The 24,824-nt window shown below is 44.9% G+C and overlaps 1 protein-coding gene across 6 annotated transcripts in view; it reads right to left on the bottom strand.

Moving 5' to 3' along the window:
- Positions 1 to 24,824, bottom strand: part of gse1 (Gse1 coiled-coil protein) — a 172,949-nt gene that overhangs the window by 2,214 nt on the left and 145,911 nt on the right. For 5 of the 6 annotated variants that reach the window (XM_035999428.1, XM_035999430.1, XM_035999431.1 and 2 more), the window contains 14 exons: positions 23,344 to 23,541; positions 15,827 to 16,035; positions 10,949 to 11,115; positions 10,462 to 10,662; positions 8,656 to 8,823; positions 8,187 to 8,539; positions 6,771 to 7,101; positions 4,653 to 5,287; positions 4,370 to 4,482; positions 4,002 to 4,272; positions 2,707 to 2,820; positions 2,142 to 2,516; positions 1,229 to 1,561; positions 124 to 227 (listed from right to left, as the gene is read on the bottom strand). In XM_035999428.1, the coding sequence (XP_035855321.1) occupies positions 124 to 227; positions 1,229 to 1,561; positions 2,142 to 2,516; positions 2,707 to 2,820; positions 4,002 to 4,272; positions 4,370 to 4,482; positions 4,653 to 5,287; positions 6,771 to 7,101; positions 8,187 to 8,539; positions 8,656 to 8,823; positions 10,462 to 10,662; positions 10,949 to 11,115; positions 15,827 to 16,035; positions 23,344 to 23,541 (3,572 nt within the window). The remainder of the gene's footprint in view (positions 1 to 123; positions 228 to 1,228; positions 1,562 to 2,141; positions 2,517 to 2,706; positions 2,821 to 4,001; positions 4,273 to 4,369; positions 4,483 to 4,652; positions 5,288 to 6,770; positions 7,102 to 8,186; positions 8,540 to 8,655; positions 8,824 to 10,461; positions 10,663 to 10,948; positions 11,116 to 15,826; positions 16,036 to 23,343; positions 23,542 to 24,824) is intronic. The other variant, XM_035999429.1, reaches the window with a different exon arrangement.

Raw genomic sequence — 24,824 nt, 5'->3', positions numbered from 1 at the left:
ATTTATACTCAAAAAAGTATGTGTGGAGAAAGGAAATGTGTAGTAGGTAGGTATTGATGAGTTTGGGCTTAGAGATGATGTCAAGTGTGTTTGCACAATAAGTGGTGTGTGCATGCATCTTACCCCCATGCTATGAGACAGCTGTTCAGCAGTCAGACTGAGGTTGTAATTCTGAGCTTCTAGTCTTCGACACTGGCTCTGCAACACTTGTCGCTCCAAACTTTGCTCTAGAGGACAACGCCGAATGAGAGAAAATAGGGAAGAAAAACAAACAAATGAGTTGGGGGTTAGAGAAAAAAACAATGCAGTGAACATTGACCTCTTTGCAGAATCCAGACCATGTGCTACAGCAAATGCTACAAGGCTAATTTACCACTGAAGTAGGACTGCAAGATATGACCTAAAATCAAAATCACGATTAATTGCACATTTTACCTAACCATAAATGAACGATAACTTAATTTTTTGTGATTTGTTTTTTTTTTGTCCTCCTAGTTCATTGGCAAGGTTAGTACTGTAAATAGGCTCAAATATTGAAGGTGAGATATTTTTTCGAATTCAAAAGTGCTTATTTTTGTTATTTTAAAATAATTGAAGGAAACACACAAAGCGGGAACGGATATTTATTGAATATGTATAAAATTGAAATGAAAGCACACATTGCTTGAAATGAAAATGTCTTGTGAAAAAAGTCACATTTTAGTTAAAAATTAAAAATTATAAAAATTATCATCATGGGAAAAATACGTCGATAATAGCTTCAGACTTCGATGTTGATATATTTTCGATTAATCGGCCAGCCCTACACTGAAGTTTCTTCAGATGCATATGTATATGTTTACAGTGACATTGTGTGTTTTAAAAGGCTCAGATTGATCAGATGCCTATTCAACTTCTGTTGACTAAATCTCCGGCCGTCATGATCACACATTTATTTGCACATAACTGAATTGTGTAGAAGAAGGGTGAATACTGCCCTCTAGTGACGAGAGAACACTACAACAACTGTTAAATGTCAGGTCTATTAATATGTATTGATTTCCATCACTAAACAATTTGTGATTGTACACTACTGCTTTAAGATGATTCCTACACTAACTTATGAACCCATAAAATGGGGGTTATGAAACCCACATATGATACGGGGCAGAAGAGCCATAAAACAGCCGAGTTATGAGATTTTAAACAGCATCAGTATAATCACTGCATGTTCTCTGTAGCTGCTTACCTTCAACATATTCCTGATAAGCTTCAAATATAGATTCAATCCCCTGCCACTTGGAAGGAGGAGCCTCCTCTTCCTCGTCATCCTCTTCCTCCTCAGAGTCCTCTGGACCGGACAGGTCCTCCCTCGTCCCTGAGGCCTCCCGGTTTAGGGCTACAGAGAAGTGCTGCCCGTTGGGCTGAGGGTGAGCATGTGAGAGCGGATGGGGAAATGAATGTGCATTGGACTGAGATTGTGAATGTGGCGGCCGGCCCGGGGCGCTCTGAAGCTCTGGAATGTTGTAGTGTACAGAGGACTCCTGGAGGTGGGACGACTCTGACATCGCCATGGCTCCACCTGAAGGACAAGATGGGAGAGTGAGGAGGTTTTGTCGTATTTCATCAATTTTGTATTAATTTCAATAGTGGTGAAAGGGTTAGTCAATTAATCTAGGGATACAAATAACGATTATTTCCATTATTGGTTAATCGGCTGATTATTTTGGCAATCAATTAATCAATCCTGTGGTCTATAAAATGACAAAAAAAAGTTGTGAAAAATGTCCATCAAAATTTCTAAGAGGCCAAGGTGACTTTAAATTGCCAGTCCAAAATCAAAATATAATCAATTTACTATCATAGAAGCCCAAGAAACAATTTTGAAGTGGTGAATTCAATAAAAAAAACAGGAGTAAACAATTAAGTTCATCTATCATGCACAAATACCAAACATGTGCTTGTTTGAGCTTCTCAAATGTGAAGATTTGCTGCTTTTTAGGTTTTGGACTGTGGGTTGGACAGCCTATCATTTGAAGGCATCACCCCGGGAAATGTTCATGGCTATTTTTCATAATTTCCAGATAAATGATTTATTGTAAAAAATAATGTTCCTGGCAGACCTGCCTTATTGCTGAAATGTGGTCTCCCGTGCGACTTACCTTTATGTTTCTGCAGAGCCTTCTGAGTGGACTGAAGCACAGATTCATGGAACTGCTGGGCAAATTCCTCCGGGGTGAAGCTGTCCCAGGGTTTGGTGCGTCCGTTGACGCTGTGAGGGCCCTCTTTAGTCTGCAGGGGGAGTGGGGGCCGCAAGCTGTTCAGCAGGCTGGAGCTCTTCTTAGAGACCGGTCCCTCACTGGGCCCCCGGGCCTTGTCTGGGTAGACAGCTGGAGAAGGGGGTTCCTTTGGTCTTAATGTCTCCCCAAGGGGTTTAGGATGACCATTGGGGGACGCTGGGCAATGAGAGGAGGGGCTATGTGGTCTGACACTGTGGTGGCCTTCTGATTCAGAGGAAGGCTGGGCAAATGCAGAATCTGCAATCATTTGAACATGTGTTAGTCATGATGAGGTCAAGATCCACATTACTACAGATGGGATGCAGCAATTAGAAAGTGTAGTTAATTTAGATGCCTCTACTTCATACAAATAAACAAATACCGCACTATCCTAATCTTTTAGGGATGAGAAAGTGTTTAGGATTATGTTTATTAGCATGTGTCTCACCAGAAATCTGTGCTGAAGGGCTCTTACACAGTGGATAAGGGGCATGTCTGATGGTATCCAAGGTTACGCTCTTTTCTTTAATGGCCTGAAGCAGCTCCACTACCCTTTCATTATCTAAGAGACAGAGACAATAAGTTAGTCCTCTCTATATGTACAGTATCTCACTCACAATTTCATAAGCATTTATTTCTCCAAGTGAGCGTGTGCGTGTGTGTGTGTGTGTGTGTGTTAAAAAGGAGGTTGAGTGTGGCCTGACAGCGTGGGAGGCAGTGCGCTGCCATCTGTAGGCAGCAAACAGTAAATCAAGAGGATTAGACTAGGATCACTGTAAACCCACTGCTGCCATTCCCAATTCCTTGTCAGTGTGTGTGTGTGTGTGTGTGTGTGTGTGTGTGTGTGTGTGTGTGTGTGCGCGTGTTCATGTTTGTGTATAACTGCAAGTGTCTACAAACAGAACCTTGCCACAAGTCCACCTTTCTACCTAGGGCAGTGTAAAGCATTACATTATGCATACATTGTTGAATATATGCTGCATAATATACAGGGGTTTGAGGTTGGCATGATCATTGTTTGACCCCTTTATGAGTTCCTTCAAGGCTTGAGTCAACAAGTTAATGAGATCGCAGTGCATGTAAAGCAGGCAGAGCTCAGCTAAAGTAAAGCGTCAGCGAATTAAAGGTGAGCAGACTGAGAATGACTACTACTTTCTAAAAGCTAAATGAGCATGCAATCAGTCTTCTTCTTAACTCTGCTGAAATGAGATGTCAAAGAGAAAAGACATATGAGTGATGGATGGGGGATGTTTCTATGGCATGTAAAAGGCACTGGGTCACTTCTGTAGTGGTTTCTAACTAGCTTGCTGAGCCACACTGATGTGTGCTCTTCTATGCCTTGCGATAATGTTCAAGTATTTATCAATGTCAATAAAAATTATTTCCTTCACTTAATTCTGTTATTTTACCACTGAAGGCAGTTAGCATCCTTGGCACACCAATTATTTACTTCTTTACTAAACAAAAAGGGAGCCATAGTTTATTTCATTAAGAATATCTAAGAGGCATTGTTACGCACAGTTAAGTCTTCCACTAATTAACGTAGTTCTTGAAACATAATTAAAGAAAACGGTTTGTAAGCAACAAAAGACCAATATAAAGAGTTAGACAGAATCACCCAATATATATTTATTACCAGGTTTTTTTAGAGCAGTTACAAACATCAAGTAAATCAAAAGTGTGGGATGGAGTATCTGCTCCATACACTGGGCTTAATCAGTGCATTGCTATACATTCTCTTACCTCTCCTCTGCTGTATAGTGACATGGGACAGTCTGAACGTGGTGAGGAACCGCTTCTTATCCTCCAGCTCTGGTGCTCGGTCCATTTCCTCAGGGGTGAAGCGCGTGCTGAGTTGGGGAGGAGGAGGAGGAGGAGAGCGTTTCGAGTGCGAGACAGGGGGTGAGGGGCTGCGCTCTCTGAGCCTCCTCCGCCTTTTCCTTCTTTTCTGCTGCACCAACTCATCTCGCCGGCCCACCGTGGTCAGGCCAAACGCTCCCAGGAAGTCCAGTTTCTGTGCAGAGAGGGGGAAAAATAAAATCTTAGTGCAATGTTTTGTCATGAGTGCTTGTGAAAAGCACAGAAAGCATATGTGTTGGCAGGTGTTTTACCTCTGTGGAGTCATCCAGTTTGAGTGGGGGCTGCTCTGCTACTCTCCTGAGATGGGCTCTCACCTCCTCCTCATCACTCTCATCATATGAGTCATCCAGCTCATAATAGTAACCTGCAGCAAGCAAAGAGGTCACTACTGACAACCCACTTTTAAATAATCTAATAAAAAAGACTGAAACAGACATCAATCAAGATATAGTCTGTGATTATTCAAAGCATGTTAAGAGTGCATGTGATCAGGGGTAGTGCAACAGTATGTCTATGGTGACTGGTGAGTAGTACCTTTCTCCCTGGCCTCCCTTCTCCTCTTCTCCTCCAGGTCCAGCTTGCTGATGGGCCTTCGGTGCTGCTGAAGGAATTCGTCATAGATCAGCATTGTGTCTGGAACCATCCCCAGTGTGGCTACCTGTCCCATCCCTGGGCTGGGGACCATTTCTAGCCCTTGTCCTTGTCTACTGTGTCCCGGGAATCCCTGGAGGCTCTTTAGTCCAGAATTGCTTTTCATGGCTCCCTCCAATTCATACTGGCTAGACAGGGACAATGATGCCCTCTGCTGGCTGAAGAAGGACTGGGTAGATTTCTCCAGATCAGCAAGGAATGTGCTGGGTTCCGGCAGGCCCGGAGGACCTCTCAGTGGGGGATACTTCTCCATTGCTCCCCCTTCTCTCCTTCGGGCTCCATCTTCATATTTGGAGGGCCCTGGGGGCAGCCGACTGAGCTCATAGTGTCCCATCCCTGAGGGCTCGTGGTTACGTCTGGACTCTGAGGTTTCTATAAGAGATGCAGGGTTCCACAGGGTGGTGGGAGGGTGATGTTCACGTGGTGGCTGAGGAGGTTTGGGGGAGATGAGAGGTGGAGGTGCGCCTAAGTGAGGGTGGTGGTCCCGGCTTCCTGGTTCATGGTGATTTGGTATGGATCTGTAGAGATACAATGGAACAGGTGTCATGTTTATTTGTTAGAAATACTGTACAACACCCATATCTCCTCTGAAATAGATTAATAGTGTTTTCCAATCACCCCATGCAATGCAGAGACACACCATAGTGCTTATATGCCTAGCCTATTTCCCTTGATCCCTGTCAGAATGTCTGTGGGTTTGTGTGGCAAAGCAGTGTTATCAAGCTCAGACAGAGTAGCCGAGAGCAGAGTGAGGATGTGGCCAAGGCACACAATGTCCTCCAGATGCACAGGCCTGTTTTTGATCTGTTCGGTCCTTGTAGTGTGGCACACACACACACACACACACACACACACACACACACACACACACACACACACACACACACACACACACACACACACACACACACACACACACACACACACACACAGAGTCTACTAAGGAAGAGGCCAGGAGAAATATTTCTCCTGACTGACAGGCAGGCAATGAGAAAAAGATTGACATAGGGTGGGTAAGGAGAATGATGATTGTTAGAAAAGGGATCACAGTCAATGATATTAGAGAGAGAAGAATAATGTATATGTAAAGGGGGAACAAGGGTGAAAAGAGACAACATGGTGGCAATAGTGAGGAAGAAAGAAAGGCAGATGGCTGATGGACACTTTCTCGAGCGTCTTTCCAAATCAAACCTGGCAGGAGCGCACACTGCATGACCAGTCAAATTATCTATGCCTCCCTGTTTCTGTTTGCATTTCTGTCTATGTGTGTGAGTGAGTAAATGTTTGTTATCTGCAATCTGCAGCCTGTGAGCTGTGATTCTGAGATTATACCCTAGGGTTACTAATAGCAGACGTGTGTATCGCTTCTGTCCTACCAGTTCAGCATTAACCACAGCCTCACTTTTGAGTCACACACAACAACACAAACACAGGCACAGTAACAAAGGAGGGTAAGCAGGGGGCTTACGCTGTGCAAGGTTGAGAGGATTAGAGAATTAGCCTTTGTGTATCTTAGCAGTCCCACTCACTGCCTGTTTGAAACCCCTACCCACTACTCATGAAACAGCAGTCATCAGGACCCTACTTTACACATACATCAACACCTAAACTGCCTGTTACTACCTAGGGAGGAAGCATGGACAGAAATAGAATAGATATGATGCTTCTGACAGGGTTTATCTTTTTCCCAGTCCTGCCTGAAAAAAACAACTTCTAAAGCCTGCCAGCTTCTGAGGCTTCAGAACACAGGCACAACTGTCCCTACAAGGCTAGCAGAGACAGCCAGCCAAACACCCCAAAAATAGTGTTTGCACTGAAAACATGCATGTGTTCTCAGAGCAGACAACTGCTTGTCTCTATCAAACAACCTAGGCATAACAACATAAACAAAAAAAATCAATTGCCAAGTCATTTGGAAATAAATACCACCATGGCATGTGGTTAAAAACTGTAAGCGGGTTTGAATTTTCTGTACATGGTGGCTGGACTGCAATGTCTCACCTGTGTGAGTCTGTCCTGTGTTCTGGTGCGTCAGCTGGGCGGCCCAAGTCCAAGTGCTGCTCCAGAACCTGCTGGCGGAATTCAGACACCTGGTACTGACGATCCTCTTTCTCCTGCCGCAGCTTACGTTGCCGCGCCAACCACCTCTCCTCCTCATTTGCCCTCTGAGCAATCATTGAGGCAGAGAGCCCCGTCCCTACAGCGCTGGACCCTATATAGAGGCCGTGGCCTGAGATTAGACCAGGGATGGGATGATGTGATTGGACCATTGAAGAGTGGAGTCCTGGTGGGACTGGTTTGGGAGCTGGAGGGGCGGGCTCTTTGGTTTTATCTGCAGAGGGAGAAAGGTCAGTGTAAACATTTTTGATATTAAGGCAGCAACTAATGATTATTTTCATTTGACGATTATTTCCTAATTCAAGGATTATTAATTTAGTCTTTAAAAATGTCAGAAAATAGTGAAAAATGTCCATCACATGACAAGAGTTTGCTTGTTTTGTCTGACTAACAGTCCAAAACCCCAAAAATAATAAGGGCCCTATTTTAACGATCTAAGTTCATGGCGTGAAGCATGGCGCAGGTGCGTTAAGGGCGTGTCCAAATCCACTGTTGCTAGTTTGACGGCGGAAAAAAGGGTCCGTGCGCCAGGCGCATGGTTCAAAAGGGTTGTACTTAGTGTCTTCATTAATTCGTAGATGTGTTTTGGGCGTAACATGCAATAAACCAATCAGAGTGTCATCTCCCATTCCCTTTAAAAGCCAGGCGCATTTGTACCTTGGCGCGTTGCTATTATGATGGATTTGCACCGTAATATTTTTATTTGTAATCTTTTGCATGTTTGTGTGCTTCTGCACTTCCCTGTGTGTGTGTAACAAGCATAGTGTGCACTGTGCACGAGCCTAGGCGCATTTTACTAATTCGCTGTTATAACAATGAAATGCTGCGATATTGACTTTAGACCAGGTTTTTGTTGGTTAATGGCGCGATCACTTCCCACTGCCTCAAGATAGCAATACGCCAAGAATTCACCTGAACACACCTCCCTGTAAGACCAGCACGCACATGGGCGCAAAGATGGGTGCAGGTGCATTTGCTATTTTAACGACGCGGGCGCTGGACGGGAAACTGACAACTGCGTCTGTCTTAAACTAGCAAAGACACTTGCGTCGGGCTTTGCACTGCTCTGCGCCGGGTGCAAGATAGAGCTAAGTTTGTAAGGAACCACTGAGTTTTTAAGCAAATAGCTTAAGAAATGACTTAAATGTATAACTGGTTATCATAATTTTTTTTTTTACTCATTCATTAATCAACTAATTGTTTTCGGCTCTAGCTGATATGAAGTGTTTATAGGGACACGTGTTTATAGGCAGTATGATTGTAGCTTAAGGAAGCTATAGGGGCAGCACGGACACATACCAGCCCGATTAGGGGTGAGTCTCTCAGGCTTGGTTCGGTCTTCCTGCCCCCTCATGGCATGAAGCTCAGCCAGATAGTGGCTCTCCATGGCCTTGGACGCTTGCAGCTCCTTCTCCCTCAGTGCTCTCTCCTTCTGCCTCTCCAGTTCCTTCTCCCTTTCTCTCTCCCTCTCTCGCTCTCTTTCCCGCTCACGCTCTCTCTCCCTCTCCAGCTCCTTCTCCCGCTCTCTCTCCCGCTCTCGTTCTCTCTCCCGCTCTTTCTCTCTCTCCGCCTCACGCTCTCTCTCTTTTTCGCGCTCCCGTTCTCGTTCACGCTCCCTCTCTCTCTGCCGCATCTCATCCTCCAGCTGAAGCCTTAAAAGAAGAAAGAAGATGTCAGTGAAATCCAAAAGAAATCACGGCACACTGCTAAGATCTATTGTATGCATGCGTTTGTGACTGTACGTAGGCGTGAATTAAGGGGACTTTACCTTTCAGACTGCAGTGCTGACAGTGAGGGGTGCGTAAAGTCTCCAGGGTAGCGGACCCCAGGTAGGTGCATGTGAACAGCAGAGGGATGGATGGGAGGTAACGCGCCCCCTCCTGGCAGCTGATAGAAAGGTGACCTCAAAGCAGAGAGGCAGAATGGGTCATCCATCCTGGGAGAGAAGGATTGCAATAAAAAAAAGAGAGAAAAAGAGAAGAAGTCAGTCTCTCCGTGTGACAGTGTAGCATTCACTTTCATTAACCTGTGCGCCTCCATCTCCCAAAGAAGCGACATCACAGGGTCTTCCATCTTTTAAGAAAGCAGCAGTGTCTGTCAGCTAACCTCAATCACCACACAGCAGCAAGCAAGAGACTGTGCTGTGTCTTGATGCACAACTGTGTGTTTTTGTGTATGTGTGTGACATCCACTGCTCATCCCCTCATTAAATCCATTACAGCGCAGTGTGTGATGGGTGCTGCAGTCCTCTGATCTTGCTAGGTTGACAGACCAGGGGCACGCAGCCTGTGTGATAGCTCAAAGCAAGCAAGGTCCTTCTCAACACACACACAGTCTACATGATCATACAAAGTATACATTTAAAATGATTTTTTTTTTTAACAAACATTAGGCATAGATTTTCTGCTGCTGGCGTTTTCTCTGTATGATCACTGGGCTGTCTCTCCAATAATGAACTCTAGAAAGTACCTAAAACACAAACAATTTTATGAGAGAATGGACAAACCACAGTAGTGAGCAGGATAGGTCTTATCTCAGATGCATTAACAGCTCAGGGATTCCTTTATGGTAATTTCCCACAAAGCATGCATGAAGAAGCTCCAGATACAGTATATATAGAGATAAGTGGCAAAACCAGCCGTGGCTCTCTTTTCGATGTTCATATTTTATTCATAGGCATAACCTAGCTCGGGTAAAGACAAGGAAAGTGGGTCTTGGTATTAACTGGCTTGGTTTAAGATGCTTTAAAATAAATACAACTCGTTCATTAACAAAGCAAATACAGAGTTCTGTTTGTCTAATACTGCAGAAAATATGAGGTACCCATGGAAAAACTGTCAAATAAGTGTAAAGCTTCTCCTTGATTTATGAAGAACTACACTGTAATTTAGCAAGCAATAAAGCATCATTACAGCAGCTCTGAGGGTAGTAAATTACATTACTGCAGCCTTTGGCAATCAACAATGATGTATATGTATTTTTTAATCAATCTCTTAAAAGCATATTGACACAGCTGTCCAGGATATTTTCAAACAGAGGATTCTTAGCAGCAGCCTGTCAGATGATACAATATACAGTATAAGGCTGTAATTTAGGACTGAGTGCATCCATATGATAAACTCTGCTATGGGTTGCAAAGAGGTACCCCAGTGTTCAGTGCAAGGATGCAATTGTTCAAAGTGATACTCTGTGATCTTTGTTGTAACAGACCTCCTTCCTGTCCATGATGATACAGCGAGTTTGGTTATTTTGTATCTGTTATTTGTATTCTGTTACTTTGCTTTTTGTTTACCTGGGACCTGCTTTTTTCATTTGCACTGCCATCTGTCTAAGTCACATTCTCTTCAACTCTCTTACATCAATGACATCTCTCTCCCCCAGTTTAATAAATATACAAATAAAGAACATCAATATTTTACCTCTGGTAACATGAATTCAAGGTCAGCTATACACTAATGTGTTTACTGCTGAGTCAAAGCATATACTTAGTTTAGTCATATGCACTGGTTTGCACAATTTGCTCTCTGAGGAAATGGGTGCCAAGTCAACAAAACAAATGAATGGAGAGGCTTACCTGTATGGTGTGAAGGAGGGGTGGGGCAGGTAGCTGGGGTGGTAGTAGGCAGCTGCAGCGGCTGCAGTGGCGGGGTCCAGGCCTAAGGGCAAAGAAGGCATGCGGAGGGCATCCTCGGTCGTGGCATAGGGCCGGAAACCACGGAGGTACTCTTCTGGTACATGACCAGGCGGGACTGCATTAGGCAACTGTCTGGGCAGACTGAAGGTAGGAGAGGGGGGTAGGGGCACAATAGAGCAAAGCTATGGTTAGTTTGATTTGTATGTGTCCATTGTTGTACATGTATACATACTCTATAAAACTAATTGTTTCTCAGCACCAACGGCAACAAGACAAATGTTTGTCATTTGTTGTGGCTGCTTATTTCAGTGAGTATAATATACACATGAATTATTGATCATACACTTCTAATAATACATGTAGAAACGTCCTTTTAAATTGAAAACATGAAAACTCCTCAAATCTAGAGACACAGTGTGGGACTCACTTGAGGGGCTGGAAACGTGAATCCTGCATGACAGCACCGGGGGTGAGACCAAAGGCGTAGGGGTTTCCCAGGAGGTGGGCAGGGACTGAGGGGCCACCCTTTTCCTGTGGGAGGTTCCCCTCGGCACCCAGACGTTCTCTGCTGGCCCCACGAGGCCCTGAGTCAGCCTGGAGAGAGATACACAGAGAGAGTCTAAGTCATTGTTCGTGAAGACCTGTGACCGTCACGGTTGTCAATGCTCATGGAGCCCATCCTGTGAGGAAAAGAATAGGCCTGTTTATGGTGAAGCTGCCTCCCTCACTCTCTCTTCGTACCTCAGGCACTTTATTCACTTTCTCACACAAACCACATCCCTGTAAAAATGGAAGGATCAACATTTCTCTGAGGGGGATAGATGATAAAACTGGAGCAAGCAGGCAGAGACTGGTAGAAAAACGGCCTCACTGCTTTGCTCTATTTGTAAACAAGAGATGTCATACTCATGATTGATGAGGTAATGGTAGATGTGCAACAGCAGTAATTCTAGAGAGATAATGACTTGGATCTCGGCAAAGTGTGTGTGTGTGTGTGTGTGTGTACATAACTTAAACACTAACATCTAAGAAGACAACAAAGTCCAAAAAGCAACATCCCTCTGCCTCCGTTTCTCTTCTCTTTCTTCCCTCTTTTATTTCACCTCCCTCTCACCCTTTGGCAGCAAGCCTGGTCTCACTTATCCAATACCACAACAAACACACACACACACATACTCAGCAGCACATACACCGTTTCAGAGCTACAAAGACATCCTGCTGTGGGAGTGGGAGTGCATTTTCTGAAGATTTGGTTTCCCTCTGCCTACAAATGCAATAGCAGAACAGAGGAACTTACAACCCTTGTAAGTTGTACAAGGAAATTGTTTATGGAGGGATATACAGTCAAGGAGGATTTTCACAGGTAGGGTGGAACAGTTAACTCATCTCCCACAAAACGAGAATTCAAGTTGAAGTTGGCAAGGGAACAACTAGGAAAAACAGAAAGAAGGAAGAAAGGGAATATAGAGATAAAGACATTGAGAGGAGAAGGCAGTTCTTGCCCCACTAAATTAACCTCTTGGCTCCCTGGGATTAGAGAGAGACCTTACAGCAGCACTGTCCTCTCTCTCACTACTGCCTCTGATAAAATAAATCCAATTTAAGGAGCCATTACCTACACGTCCTGGTCTGCAGCCACTGACCCAGGCTGACACTGATGCGCTCACATACAATCTTAAACGTCTCTAATGTTTAGACTGTCCCTTAGTTTCTAAGCCGCCCCCATGTTGCAGTAGTTTAATGTTACCGTTTTCACCTTGTTGTTTGTTGCGCTTCACTAAACTGTAAGACACTCTACTCCCTCAGACCTCTTGGCCCCTAAAAACCCTTTACGCCATTTCCATCCTTTCAAAGCTTTATGAGCACAAAGAGATGGTAGACGTTCCCTCCCAATCAGCAGCCGACTGGAAAAAGAGGTTCATATATGTCAATAGAGGTCAATATCAGATTGTAGCTTGGGAGCCACAAGATGCCCGGGCTCTCTGTTTGCTCCCTCTCCTTTTTTCACAAAGTATCTTCTTCTTTATCTGCCTCCTTGTCCAACACTACCAATAGCTGATGGGTGGCTGTCTGGAAGTCTTATTTAAAAGCCCTCATGGTATTTGTGGGAGACAAGAGGACACACATGTATTCACATTTATTTCCTTAACCCACATGAACTTGCAGATGAAGTCTTGCGCACACAGTGTGCATTTCTCCAGCCCATCCCCTCCTGAGCATCATAAAGACGTACTGCTGCAGGTACATATTACTGGTTAGCGATGCCTCACTTTCTATCACACTGTCTGTCAATCGATATCAATCAATTGTTATACTCACACTGATGAAAGCTTTGCTAAGTGATCAGTGTTTAGCAAAGCTGTCATCATTGATTGACTAACACCACTGATAGTACAGTGTGTTGTGTAGGGCTGGGTGATTAGCCCTAAAATAATATCACAATTTGTCAGGGTATAAATAGAAAAACAAAGTGCACATCTAAACAGTTGCCAAATTAACAGGCAATTATGTCAACAAGTCAGAATATTTCCATTATCACAATATAATTTTTTTATATCATGATAAAAAAGATAAAGGTATTATTATGAACGATATGATTTGGAACACCACTATTGTTGTTTTATGTGTGAGGAACAGACCCAAGTAGCACCTTTGTCTCAATCTGTGCCCCAACTTAACCACAAATCAAGTCGTTGCATCGGAAAGGGACCAAATAAGACAATTAATGTTCTAGTTAAACCAAACAACACTCCACTGACCACCTTTGATGGCATTACACCATGCACAGTCTGTTTATAATCTATTTATATGTGGTGTTTTCTATCTGGTATTTATCTGGTGACCAGAAGTTGGTATGAATCAAATGTGGTTTGAACCTGTGTTCAATATCCTGCATCATACACAGAGTTTGTGTGCGACAGGGGCATGGTTTCATGATCATGGCTATGACTCAATAACTGTCAATTGGTGCAATTGCCAGACACAAATTACCACTAAAATTGAATCAACTGTTCTAACAAATTTCACCAAAAATCCCATCATCAGAGGATGGAACATAGATGCCTGTAAAACAACAAAGCATGGTGGTGCTGCTGCAATTTCACAACTGACTAGCTTCTGCTTCCTGCTTTTACAATTAATAGTGTCACTGAAAACCAGCAAGTCCCTCATACATGTAAGATGATCAACCCGTTTATAAATGACTATGTGCACAATGTGTATATACTGTATATCAGCACCTTGAAAAAGCACATACACCACACAGACAGAACCTTCCATCCCCATTAGAGAGGCACCTTAGTCACTCAGGCAACTACACATCATCACCAGCACCATGCCATATACAAAGTACAGAGCACAAATACAAGCACTCAGATTCAAAGAAACATCCATTAACAGCCATCTTCCTCTGTGCGAGCAAGGCCCCTGTAACCCCCACTGAGGGTGGGAGACCCTGCGCATTGTAGAGCGCTCGTTTACGCCTCTCAGATGGAGCCATGAATCCAAATTGCCAATTAAAAAGCAATTACAGGCAGCAGCGGGAGCAGACTCCTGCAGTCATTAAAGCAAAATGCCAACGCACCAAGCCCTCCCTCCCTCCTTCACTGCCTTGTCTATCACCCCCCTTTGAAAGACAGACTCAGCCAGAGATACACCAATCAACCATTCTGACAAACAGAACAGGACACACACAACACAGCAACAAACAAGCTTTTCTTGGACACTCTACAGGGGATCCAGAGAGCAGACTCCTGCCTCTGTATGCAACTATTTTCTCTGTATTTATCCTTCCTCTATCAGACTCCATTTGTCTTCAAATCTTCATTTCTGGTTGTTTGTGTGGTCGGTATGGTTGTGTTGAATTCTTCCTGATCAGTGATTAGCAAAGGAAGCAAAACTCCAGACAGTATCATCTTTGTTTAAGAGGGACATTTTGATGCTGTGGATGTGTGTCCTTTATGGCCCCGTGGCTCTTTGTGAACACAAAGTTATATGTGCTCGCTGAGGCGGCACCGCGGAAATAGGGGAGATGTTATGACGCCAGCTTTCGTGACGCATCCCCGCTGCTGCCCACCTGACCTCTACCCCCAACCCCTTGTCCATATCACCTCCCTTAACCTCCTCATTATTTGGCTCGGTGACCCCACGCTGCTGGAGGTACCACAAACCTAGTGACGCCACACACACACACACACACGCGCACACACACTGCAAAAGCACACAAACACATGCATGGTGCTTCTGTCCGTTTCATTCTTTTCCTGCTCTTTAAAACTTGCTATGCTGAAGGAATGGTAAAAAGGGGAGAGCTCCTCTGTCTTTCCAGCCCCTCCCAGGTCTGGTTGACCCTTGAACTGCGGAAGGTCCATTCCGTAAAAGCTATAGCTACAGAGGGTGAGGGTCAGGGGGGTTTGGCCAGGGGAGAGGACAATAGCCTAAATGCTACCACCCACTGCTTTCTGGCTGACCTTCTCACTCACCCTTCGCTATACCCCTTCCCTCTTTCTCCAGGGAACTGTCAAAGTGTCTCAGAGAGTTTCCGCATGTTGCAGATTGCTGTTTGTAAATGTGCACTTGGCCTCGAAAATTAGCCGTAAGCTGAGATAAGAAGGCTTAAAGCAAGGCCATAATCCATAATCCACTCCTTATCAAAGCAAGCAGCTCTCCCTCTCTCTCCCTCTTTCTCTCTCCCCGACTACGTAACAGAGAGTGGGTGTCGGGGTGACGAGGCGGTGAATGCACTTGACTGCTTGAGTTAAAAGGGTGTGGCTGGAGGTGGGGATGGGGGGGACTTAGGAGGCTAAAGGCTGGGGACCCGGGAGGGGCTGGGCCAAGTGCAAGAGGGCTAAGTGGGAGGGGGGCTGGAGGGGCACAGATGTTAGCTGCCGTTGAGGCTGTCACCTCGACGTCCCAGTAGCAGCTGGCATTGTTTAACGCATGGAGCCATGGGGGGAGGGGGTTTTAGTTGATGTGGTGGTCAGGAAGGGTATTGAGCGAAGCTGACATTCATAGACCTGCCAGCTATGTCACATGTACGTCAAATACGTAGTGCCACACTATGGGTTAAAGGCCATCTACAAAATCCATTAATCCCTCGAGAGCTTGTCTGTGTGCTCGCTTGTACTGGCAAGCACACTGAAGAATGAGAACATTTTTGTTGCTTCAAGGAAAAGAAAAAAGAAAGAAAAGACACTGGAATAATCTGAGGCTTCAGAAAGAGCAACTGAAAGAAAAAAATGGAAGTAAGAAAAAGGAAGAGAGCAAGCTCAAGGTCAGAGTGATGGGTGTTTGAATGGTGTTTTACCTGACGTCCCTCGCTCCTCCAGAGGCCGTTGCTAGTCTTTGTTGGAGCAATGGTGACTACAGGTGGAGTGTTTGGCACACTGTGGCCCGCTGGGGGGACCAGGACAGGCCCTGGACCAAGGGGACCCCTCTTGGGTGTACTAACTGGAGAGCTGTGGTTGGTGGCCGGGGAGGACACTGGAGAGGACTCACTGCTAATGGAGGATGCAGCTGGAGAAAGACAGAAACAAATGACATGAGTACAGTGAAAGAAGGAACATAAGACAAGCTAAATGTCTGTGATTTGCTCCATTAATAAAAAGGCAAGTGTAACAACAGTATGATCCCGTAGCTCCTTCACTAAGGCATAAAAGGGGGTTGCAGAACTACAATAGCAACAAATAACATGTACACACACTCACACAAACACAGAGGGTCAGATGGATGGCCCTAGGCCTCTATTATGATGTGACAGTGATCAGGATGAGCAGCCCTGTGAGAGTCACACAGCCTTCACACACACACACACACACACACACACACACACACACACACACACACACACACTTAATTTGTAAAGAAGTACATAACATGTATTTTATGCTTTTTCTTCTTTTTCTTTGTTTTGCTGGAAACGGATATAGGTGAATTATTGGTTTAAAAAAATGTGATTCTTGGGAAAAGAATCAATTAGAGCTGCAAAGATTAATCGATTAGTTGTCAACTCTTAAATTAATCGCCAACTATTTTGATAATCGATTAGTCGGTTTGAGTAATTTTTTAAGACAAAAGTAAAAATTCTTTGATTCCAGCTTCTTAAATGTGAATAATTTCTAGTTTCTTCTCTCCTCTGTGACAGTAAACTGAATATCTTTGAGTTGTGGACAAAACAAGACAATTGAGGACGTCATCTTGGGCTTTTTGGGAAACACTGATCAACATTTTTCACCATTTTCTGACATTTTATAGACCAAACAACTAATCGAATAATCGAGAAAATAATCAACAGATTAATCGACTATGAAAATAATCGTTAGTTGCAGCCCTAGACTCAATTTTAAAAATCGTTGCAAAAAAATCACTTACACGTATACAACTTACACCTAAAGAACACACTGCTTGGGAGTAAACAGGCTAACAGCCATACTGAATGTATATACGGCCAGTGGTGCTTTCAGCTCCACGCCGAACTCTCCCCTTCATCGCACACACACAGCAGGTGGTAAAAAGCTGGCCCAATGAGCTTCTCTGCTGCGCCATAGCTGTGCCACATTAACAAAGCCCTCCAGGGAAACCCTGTAGCACAGGGTCACGGTCTGGTCACATGCCTTGCTTTCCACCCATCTCGCTTTCTCCCCCTCTCTCTAGTTCCAAAGCCCTTAAATAATATGCACACATTCACATATGTTTATTACTGCGATTTCATCTTTCAAACCATACATCTTTACCTCCCCCCATATAGGCTATACCTTCCGTTCTTCTCAACTATGTCCAGTGTTTCTTCCCTTTTGTCTTTTTTTATTCCTTTGTTTTCCCTTCTCTTTATTTCTCTTATGTTTTAACCTGTGCGATGTCTCTACATTTTCTCTCATTTCCTCTCTTCTTCCCTCTTCTCCTGACAGTGCAGTGTGCTGCATGTGTCCTCCGCTCTGAGTGAGCACAGCTTTACACAGTCAAACTGGGTCACAACCCTCTCAATGGGACACACACTTCGGCGCGGCAGCAAGGACAGCAGGAGATGTGCGCTTATGTGTGTACATGTGCCGGTAGTGTGCTTTTGTGCATAAAACGTCCTTACATGCAACCACAGCAGCTGAAACCCCGGGCCACTTTCAGGATTACTTCTTCTCCAATTATCACCATCAGAACAAGAACCACAGATCTCTTACCCAACCGCCATTTCTTCCCTGCTTCAGTTTCCGTGGCAACATAACCTAAGAGACAACGTCAGCTTATGGTAGGTGCGGTCAGGATATTGACTGATTTTAAACACCTCATTCTAACTAATACCACTAAATAATGGAAAGGATCAATAATGGCAGTGAGGTGACGGTCTAGAAAAAATCTGAAAATCTATGTGAGTGGTGTTAAGAGACACAGGGAGGGGGGTGTGTGTGTGAGGAAAAGGTGGTGATGAAGCATGTGAGGTGAGACATGAAAAATGATAAGAGATAGGAAGTGATTGGGGAAAGAAAAACAGCAAGTGAGAGTGCAAAAGAGGCGCAAGGTGAGGCAAGATATGGAGAGGAGAGGAAAGCAGAGAGATAAGGGGTGCAGATGGGTGAGTGGGTGGCGGAGACAGGGTGGAGGATATTGAGGGGGGGGAGGCATATCTTGTCTGCACAATGGCAATTAGTGGCCTAATCCTCCCCCCCTCACCTCGGAGAGCCATTACTCTCCTGTGCAAGACTAGGCCAATCAATAGCAGCCCACTCAGCCTGGGGAATGGAGCTACACTTAATACAGCTCTAGTGTCACAGCCTTCTCTCTCTCTCTCTCTCTCTCTCTCTCTCTCTCTCTCTCTCTCTATCTCTCTCTCTCTCTCTCTCTCTCTCTATCTCTCTCTCTCTCTCTCTCTCTCTCTCTCTCTCTCTCTCTCTCTCTCTCTCTCTCTCTCTCTCTCTCTCTCTCTCTCTCTCTCAACATGCATACACAAGGATGGGGGAACAAATAAGGCTGGAGGGAGGGAAGAGGCAGAGAGGAGAGTACTGCTAAGCAACAGACCTCTACTCCATCTACTTCTTTCACCCCCCTCTCTTCCCATCTCCTCCTCTTTCTCCTCCTTTTCCATGTAGAGGCAAAGCAGACTGGAGAAGAGGCAGGGCAGACTAAATAATTAAGATCAGGAAAAGAAGCAGGTGAGGGAAAGAAGGAAATAAAAGAGACAAGGGCCGTCTACCAACGGCTTCATTCTCTTTTTGCAGCTTGCAGAATCAGTGTTCACACCTAGGCACCCTTCCTTGCCACGTATACACCCACAAAAAATACAAACAGCTATTATTCCTCTATCATACCCTAATCCTCATTAACAACATCCCACACACTTCTTCGTCCCTCCCTCACACATGATAGTGGCATCTGATAGGAAAATAATTTAATATATGAGGCATATGATTGGCACCAAGCTGGTGTCATTTTGGCCACATGCTCCTCCCCTTCCATCTATACAGAAAGATGGCCATACATGCTGGTCGTGTAGGGAGCTAGAGGGGGCAGAGTGAAGCACAGCCTTCATCTCCAAGGTCTAAAATAGGCTCATCAGTTCTAAACCTGCACTTTATTAGCTGTACTGATTGTCACTTTCTTGGTGTGTAGGGTGTGTGTGTGTGTGTGTTTGGTGTAGTGATGGGGTTAGGAGGGGGGCTCAGGGGGGGAAACAGAGAGAGAGAGAGAGAGAGAGAGAGAGAGAGAGAGAGAGAGAGAGAGAGAGAGACACACAGGGAGGGACAGAAAAGGTAGAGACCAAAAGAAAAAAGAGAAAGAAAGCAAGTGCAGTCTCAGTCCCAAGCTGTGTGTGATTAATGTGAAGCTCCTTTCTCTATCGCCTCATCTATTACCAGTCCCACTCTCCCAGACTGCCTCCACACTTGACCGCTCAAGCTGAGCCCCACATGCACACACGCACACACAAAATATACAACCGCAGCAACAAACAAAGAAAACAAGCTGTGGTCAGAGGCTGTGGCCAAGTGTCCCTGCATAGATGGCACATTTTAGTACAGCCACTGACCCAATCAAACAGCTACCACAGGTCTTCAGCTGGCTGTTTCATTCAATGGGGGAGTCCAGCAGCTAAAGCAGTGAATCCCACTGGATCACTAAGCCTTGATAGGAAGACAACACTACACATAAATGTTTTAGTGTTGCCAAATGGCCCCTACCAATCTTCTGCCACCACCACCTTCCCCACTGCCTCAGCCAAAACATCCAAGCATAACCAGCCCTGTCAGGCAGAAGGTGCTCTCCTCCACCACGCCAACACACCCACCCCACCTCCTCCACCCGCCTCCCTCCCAGCATGCATTACAACAACATCAGCACTTAATTAAACAGTCCATTTCACACCTGGTGTGCATAGCAGTGCCCAGCCAACCCTGCATCCATATGCCACCCCACCAGCAGCACAAGCCTCAACACGTGCACTCTAACACACACACACACACACACACACACACACACACACACAAAGACCCACACACTTACAGACACACAATAACCACTGATGCACACAAACACCGCACACACCTGCTACTACAGTCTTGGCCATGCACTGACAACACAACACAAAGCCTGTAATCTGCATCACTGAGTGGGGGAGGGGAGAGGCACACTGTGTGTTGCTGTGCCAGCGAGGGAAAGAAAGACGGTACAAGATGGCGGATGGAAATAAGAGGAGCAATCCTCTGTGCCTTCTGCTGACTGTACAAACTGTATATTATACTTAAATGCTGCTTTGCTACTGAACAGAGTCATGTGAGGTGTAAGGTTGCTGTGTATGGAGAGAGGACACACAAATGAGCTTGTTTGTGAGTGTTTTAGGGCCAGTCACAGCCAGAAGGGTTTTGCCTTCAAGACACACACACACACACACACACACACACACACACACACACACACACACACACACACACACACAGTGTGGGCCTCAGGCAGGCTCCAGATGGAGAGGTCAGAGACACACTGCCCCTATGTCCCAGCATGCTCTGGGCTTCCAGAAAAAAAGGGGAGCCTCCGGCCACACACTTACACCACACACTAACACATACATGTACAGATTACTCACAATCTGACAAACACCACAGGTTTTCACAAATGAACTAATTACTTCCAAGTCGTCTTTTTTCCAGCCAATTCAGTCCATCTATCTTGTACACCTTTATTCTCCGTCTCTTTATTCTCTCTCCAGGCAGTGTACTTCAGTTGGTATGAACACAGTCATGACATTCTAGTGGTGTGTATATATGTGTCTAAGAGTGTGCAAAAGAAACAACCGAGAGGATTAAACTCAGGTCTGCCTAATTAATCAGATATCAGCAGGCCTGCCTTTTTGAAGCAGTGTGTTATCTGTGTGCGTGTGTGTGTTGTGTGTTTGCACACACACGTGTGTGCTATCATGTGTGTAAATGCGAGTGTACATGAGATGAGTGTGTCCTTTTTATTCTGCTCTGATACTCATTATCCATTACCTCCCCTCTTCAGCGCAGCACTCAGTACACAGAGCTATTCGTTATACTCACCACAGACAAGTGACAATGTATGTGTGTGTGTGTGTGTGTGTGTGTGTGTGTGTGTGTGTGCGCGCATGGGTGTGTGTATAAACAGCAGCCGTGCTCAGGGTATTAAATCAGTTCAGCAGCCGGTGGCAGTGATACTAGTAGTCAAATCTAACTAAATCCTCTGGGCCTTAGTACACTGAGTCATGGCACCTCATATATACTGCACTACTCACCTCAAAGCATGAACCAGAGGGTGAGAGAGACAGAGAGAAAGAGAAAGAGAGGTTGATTCAAAGTAGCTAATGAAAGGACAGCAGGCTGCAGCATGCTAAGAAACCACGAGGCTTACACAGTTGCAAAGGCAACTGTTTTCATGTGTGGGGGTGTTTGGGTGTGTGTGTGTGTGTGTTGCCTATAAATACAGGCTGTGCAGACAGAGAGGTGACTGAAGCTCCAGGGGCTACATGGCTCTGCCCACCCCGGAGCCGGTGCTCCTAACACGGGCAAAGTTGCTTCTTCTGCCTGACGGCTGACTCACCCACACATCACTGCCTACACCAGCCAGGCGGCACAGTCAGCAGGCCTAAAAAGAACAAAGGGGCTTTTTTGTGCTTTTAATAAAAAGGTGCTAGCGCTTAATCAGACAGGATCTGGTGTCTGTTTGTATGACAAAGAAACAGACAGGAACTCTCTGCCTTGTGAGATTGTAAATTTCAAATAGAACAGCGTGCATGTATTCTCACGACGCGTCAAAGATAAGGACAAACTCCAATAAAAAAAGGTGAGTCCATGATAAAATGAAAAGGCAGGAATGAACTCTGGAAGTGGATTTTTCAGTTTGGGAGGGACAGAATGGGTAAGTAATGGGGATGGCAAGTAGGGTTGAGGGAGTGACGAGAGATGAAGGGGAGAAGGATTGAGAGGGAGGTGAGGAGAGGTTGGGGCTGAGCTCTCTCTCTGTAATAAATCATTTGCAGGGTTCTGGGTCCCAGGCTGCAGTGGGCTGGGGAGCAAGGTGTCCAGGGACAGCCAGGAAGGAGGGGACCATCTGATTTAAGAGCCAGAGCAAGGGTGGACAGCTGGGGTAGCTGGGCTTCTCTGGAGCCACACAAACACACACACACACACACACTACTGAGGCTATCCTGTGTACATTCAGCTTTGTAGGCTTGTTTTGTTTATGTGTGTGATTGAGAGATGCTGGGCACGCGGGTTTGACAAACATTTACATGTACGTATGTATTAGAGGCCAGTTTTGCATTTACCAAATATACAGGGAAAAAAAGAAAAAGAAAGAAAACCCAAAACAGCCTCCTTGAGCACCTACACAAAATAATTTACATGGATATTTGGTCAAGCATATTTCAGCCTTAAAGGGACAGTTCAGAATTTCTGACATAAGGTTGAACGAGTTAATAACCAGCAATTCAACCACCTGATGCTCATTGATGCTTATTCATACAACCACAGGACAGAGCTCCGAGAGTTGGGAGATCTATTGCATGTTTCATGTGTGTGTGTGTGTGTGTGTGTGTGTGTGTGTGTGTCGTACACAAGGACAAATGTATAAAGGGGAATTATAACACCATCACACATTGACAAGCACACCCAAGTGGTCGTGCACTCACACACAGCACATTAAGTGGGTCAGCGTGAGAGTGGCTCCTCTTCGTCCCAGTATCTCCAGGGACACCAACTAATTCAATCCTGTGTGAATATCATCCCGTTGCTATTAGCAGTTCTGCACTCAGCTACACTAACCAGCAATGGAACTTGGCACAGTGCACACACACTTATATGACCCCCCCTCCCACAAAAACACACACAAGGACCAAATATACCACAACACACGTGCAGAGTACAGGAGGCACAGAACACCTAATCCATATGGTTTGCAAGTGAGGGTCAGGACGCTGGATGTAACAATACATTTAGCTCTTATTATGGTTTGATATATAATAAGGTACTAGGATCATGGTTTGTGATATTATATCACAATATTTTCATCAAAAGATTTTGCAGTCCAACATTAAGGCTAAAACATACTGAGAGACTATATAAAACCAAACTGCAAACCATAACCTGTAAGTTAATTAAAAACAGGTTCAAATAAATCTTAACACTTAATTCAAATGAGCATACACAGCAGAAGCCACAACAGAGAACACAACTGTGCTTCTAAATTTCCCCTTGACAATTAGTGCACAGAATGATTGTTACCATTTTCTTGGTTAATTATACAGCCAAAATGCTGCCATCCAGCAGACTCAAACTTGACAGTGTCATAAATGTCAAATCCCTGTCGCAGACTGTGTGGCTTTACCTCGAGGTTCTTCCGCCTGTTTTGCCAGTTTACGGAGGGCTGCAGCGAATCCGGAGTGAGCAGACTGGGTAGCAGGGCTTCCATTGGCTACGATGGAGCCGTTGAGAGGCGACGGGGTGAGGGGGCTGACCGTCGCCGTGGTACGGGTCGCCGTGGAGATCATTCCTAACGATGGTGACTTTGGCTCATGGCTCATGCCTACAAATTTCAAAAGGGAGGAGAATGGGAAAATATTTATAATCAATAATGCATGTTCAATAATAACCAACAAAAACACTTGAGTCATGAGGACTTAAAAATACATTCGGTCCTACAGTACATACAAACGCATATATTGCAAGAAATGTCCAAAGCCAAGTGAGGCGCATAGATGTTTCCTTGGACACAGAGACAGTCAGGGCAGAGTGTGCTGCTAGGTTTGTGACAGCTGGGGCAGAGGGGCTTTGGTTGTATGGCTTAGGGTCAGAGGATAGAGGTTAGCAGGGCAGGTCACCCTTCCCGTGCTCAAAGAGCTCCAGTCTGGCTGTGTGTCTGCCAGAGGTCCCTGGTCACAGAGTTTACACAACACCTCTTCTGAGCATGCTCCAACACTACCAGAGTGACTTTATTTCTTAGTGGCAGTATATTATAGTACCGTAGATGTTAACAAATTCAGCGTATACACATCTGGTGCCCTCCCTGTTAAAATGAAACAAATTAGCAACTCATTGGCTCCCTCACATCTATCACTTACATAAAAAGTGTCCCATTCATATTGCATTTGATCCAAATAATGCTACCAGGGAGGTGCTACTGAGACCCTTCTCTAATCAGGAAGGTAGAGAATCTTAAAAACAACGTAAGAGGAAAAACTGTGATGTTTTAAATACTACCAGCTGGATATTTTAGGAGTGTTGAATAAATCGTGGGATTTCTTGGGTCAATGGTTCTGAGACTGAGAGTATAAAAGAAAACTTTTAGTTTAATCCAAAAAAGATAAGTTAATGCTACATAATAAAGAGATTAAGTTTTCACTCAACAGCAACAGTGAAAAGGGTGATTTTTTTGTCATGTCACTTTCTAGTCTCACATTTATAAGAGCTTTGTGGTTGTTGGAGGGGAGAGAGGGTGAGGAGGGTTAAGACAGCTGTCCCTTTCCTTCCTGTGTGTGTGTGTGTGTGTGTGTGTGTGTGTGTGTGTGTGTGTGTGTGTGTGTGTGTGTGTGTGTGTGTGTTGAAAGGTGACACCGTGTTGACAGCCCCTAGGTCAGTGGAATCCCTAAATGCCAGAACGTACGTACGTACACACACACACACACACACACACACACACACACACACACACACACACACGCGTAGTTTGTGTGTGAAGAGGTATAAACCGAAACACACACACCACCCACACACACACACACACACACACACACACACACACACTCACACACACACACAAAAACAGTCAAAGTAAAATTCCAGCTAAGACAAAGACATACTCACTGAAAT

This window comes from Sander lucioperca, chromosome 3, assembly GCF_008315115.2.
Source record: "Sander lucioperca isolate FBNREF2018 chromosome 3, SLUC_FBN_1.2, whole genome shotgun sequence".
Taxonomy (NCBI): Eukaryota; Metazoa; Chordata; class Actinopteri; order Perciformes; family Percidae; genus Sander; species Sander lucioperca.
The sequence above is the reverse complement of the archived record's forward strand: the minus strand, read 5'-3'. Positions and strand labels throughout refer to the sequence as shown.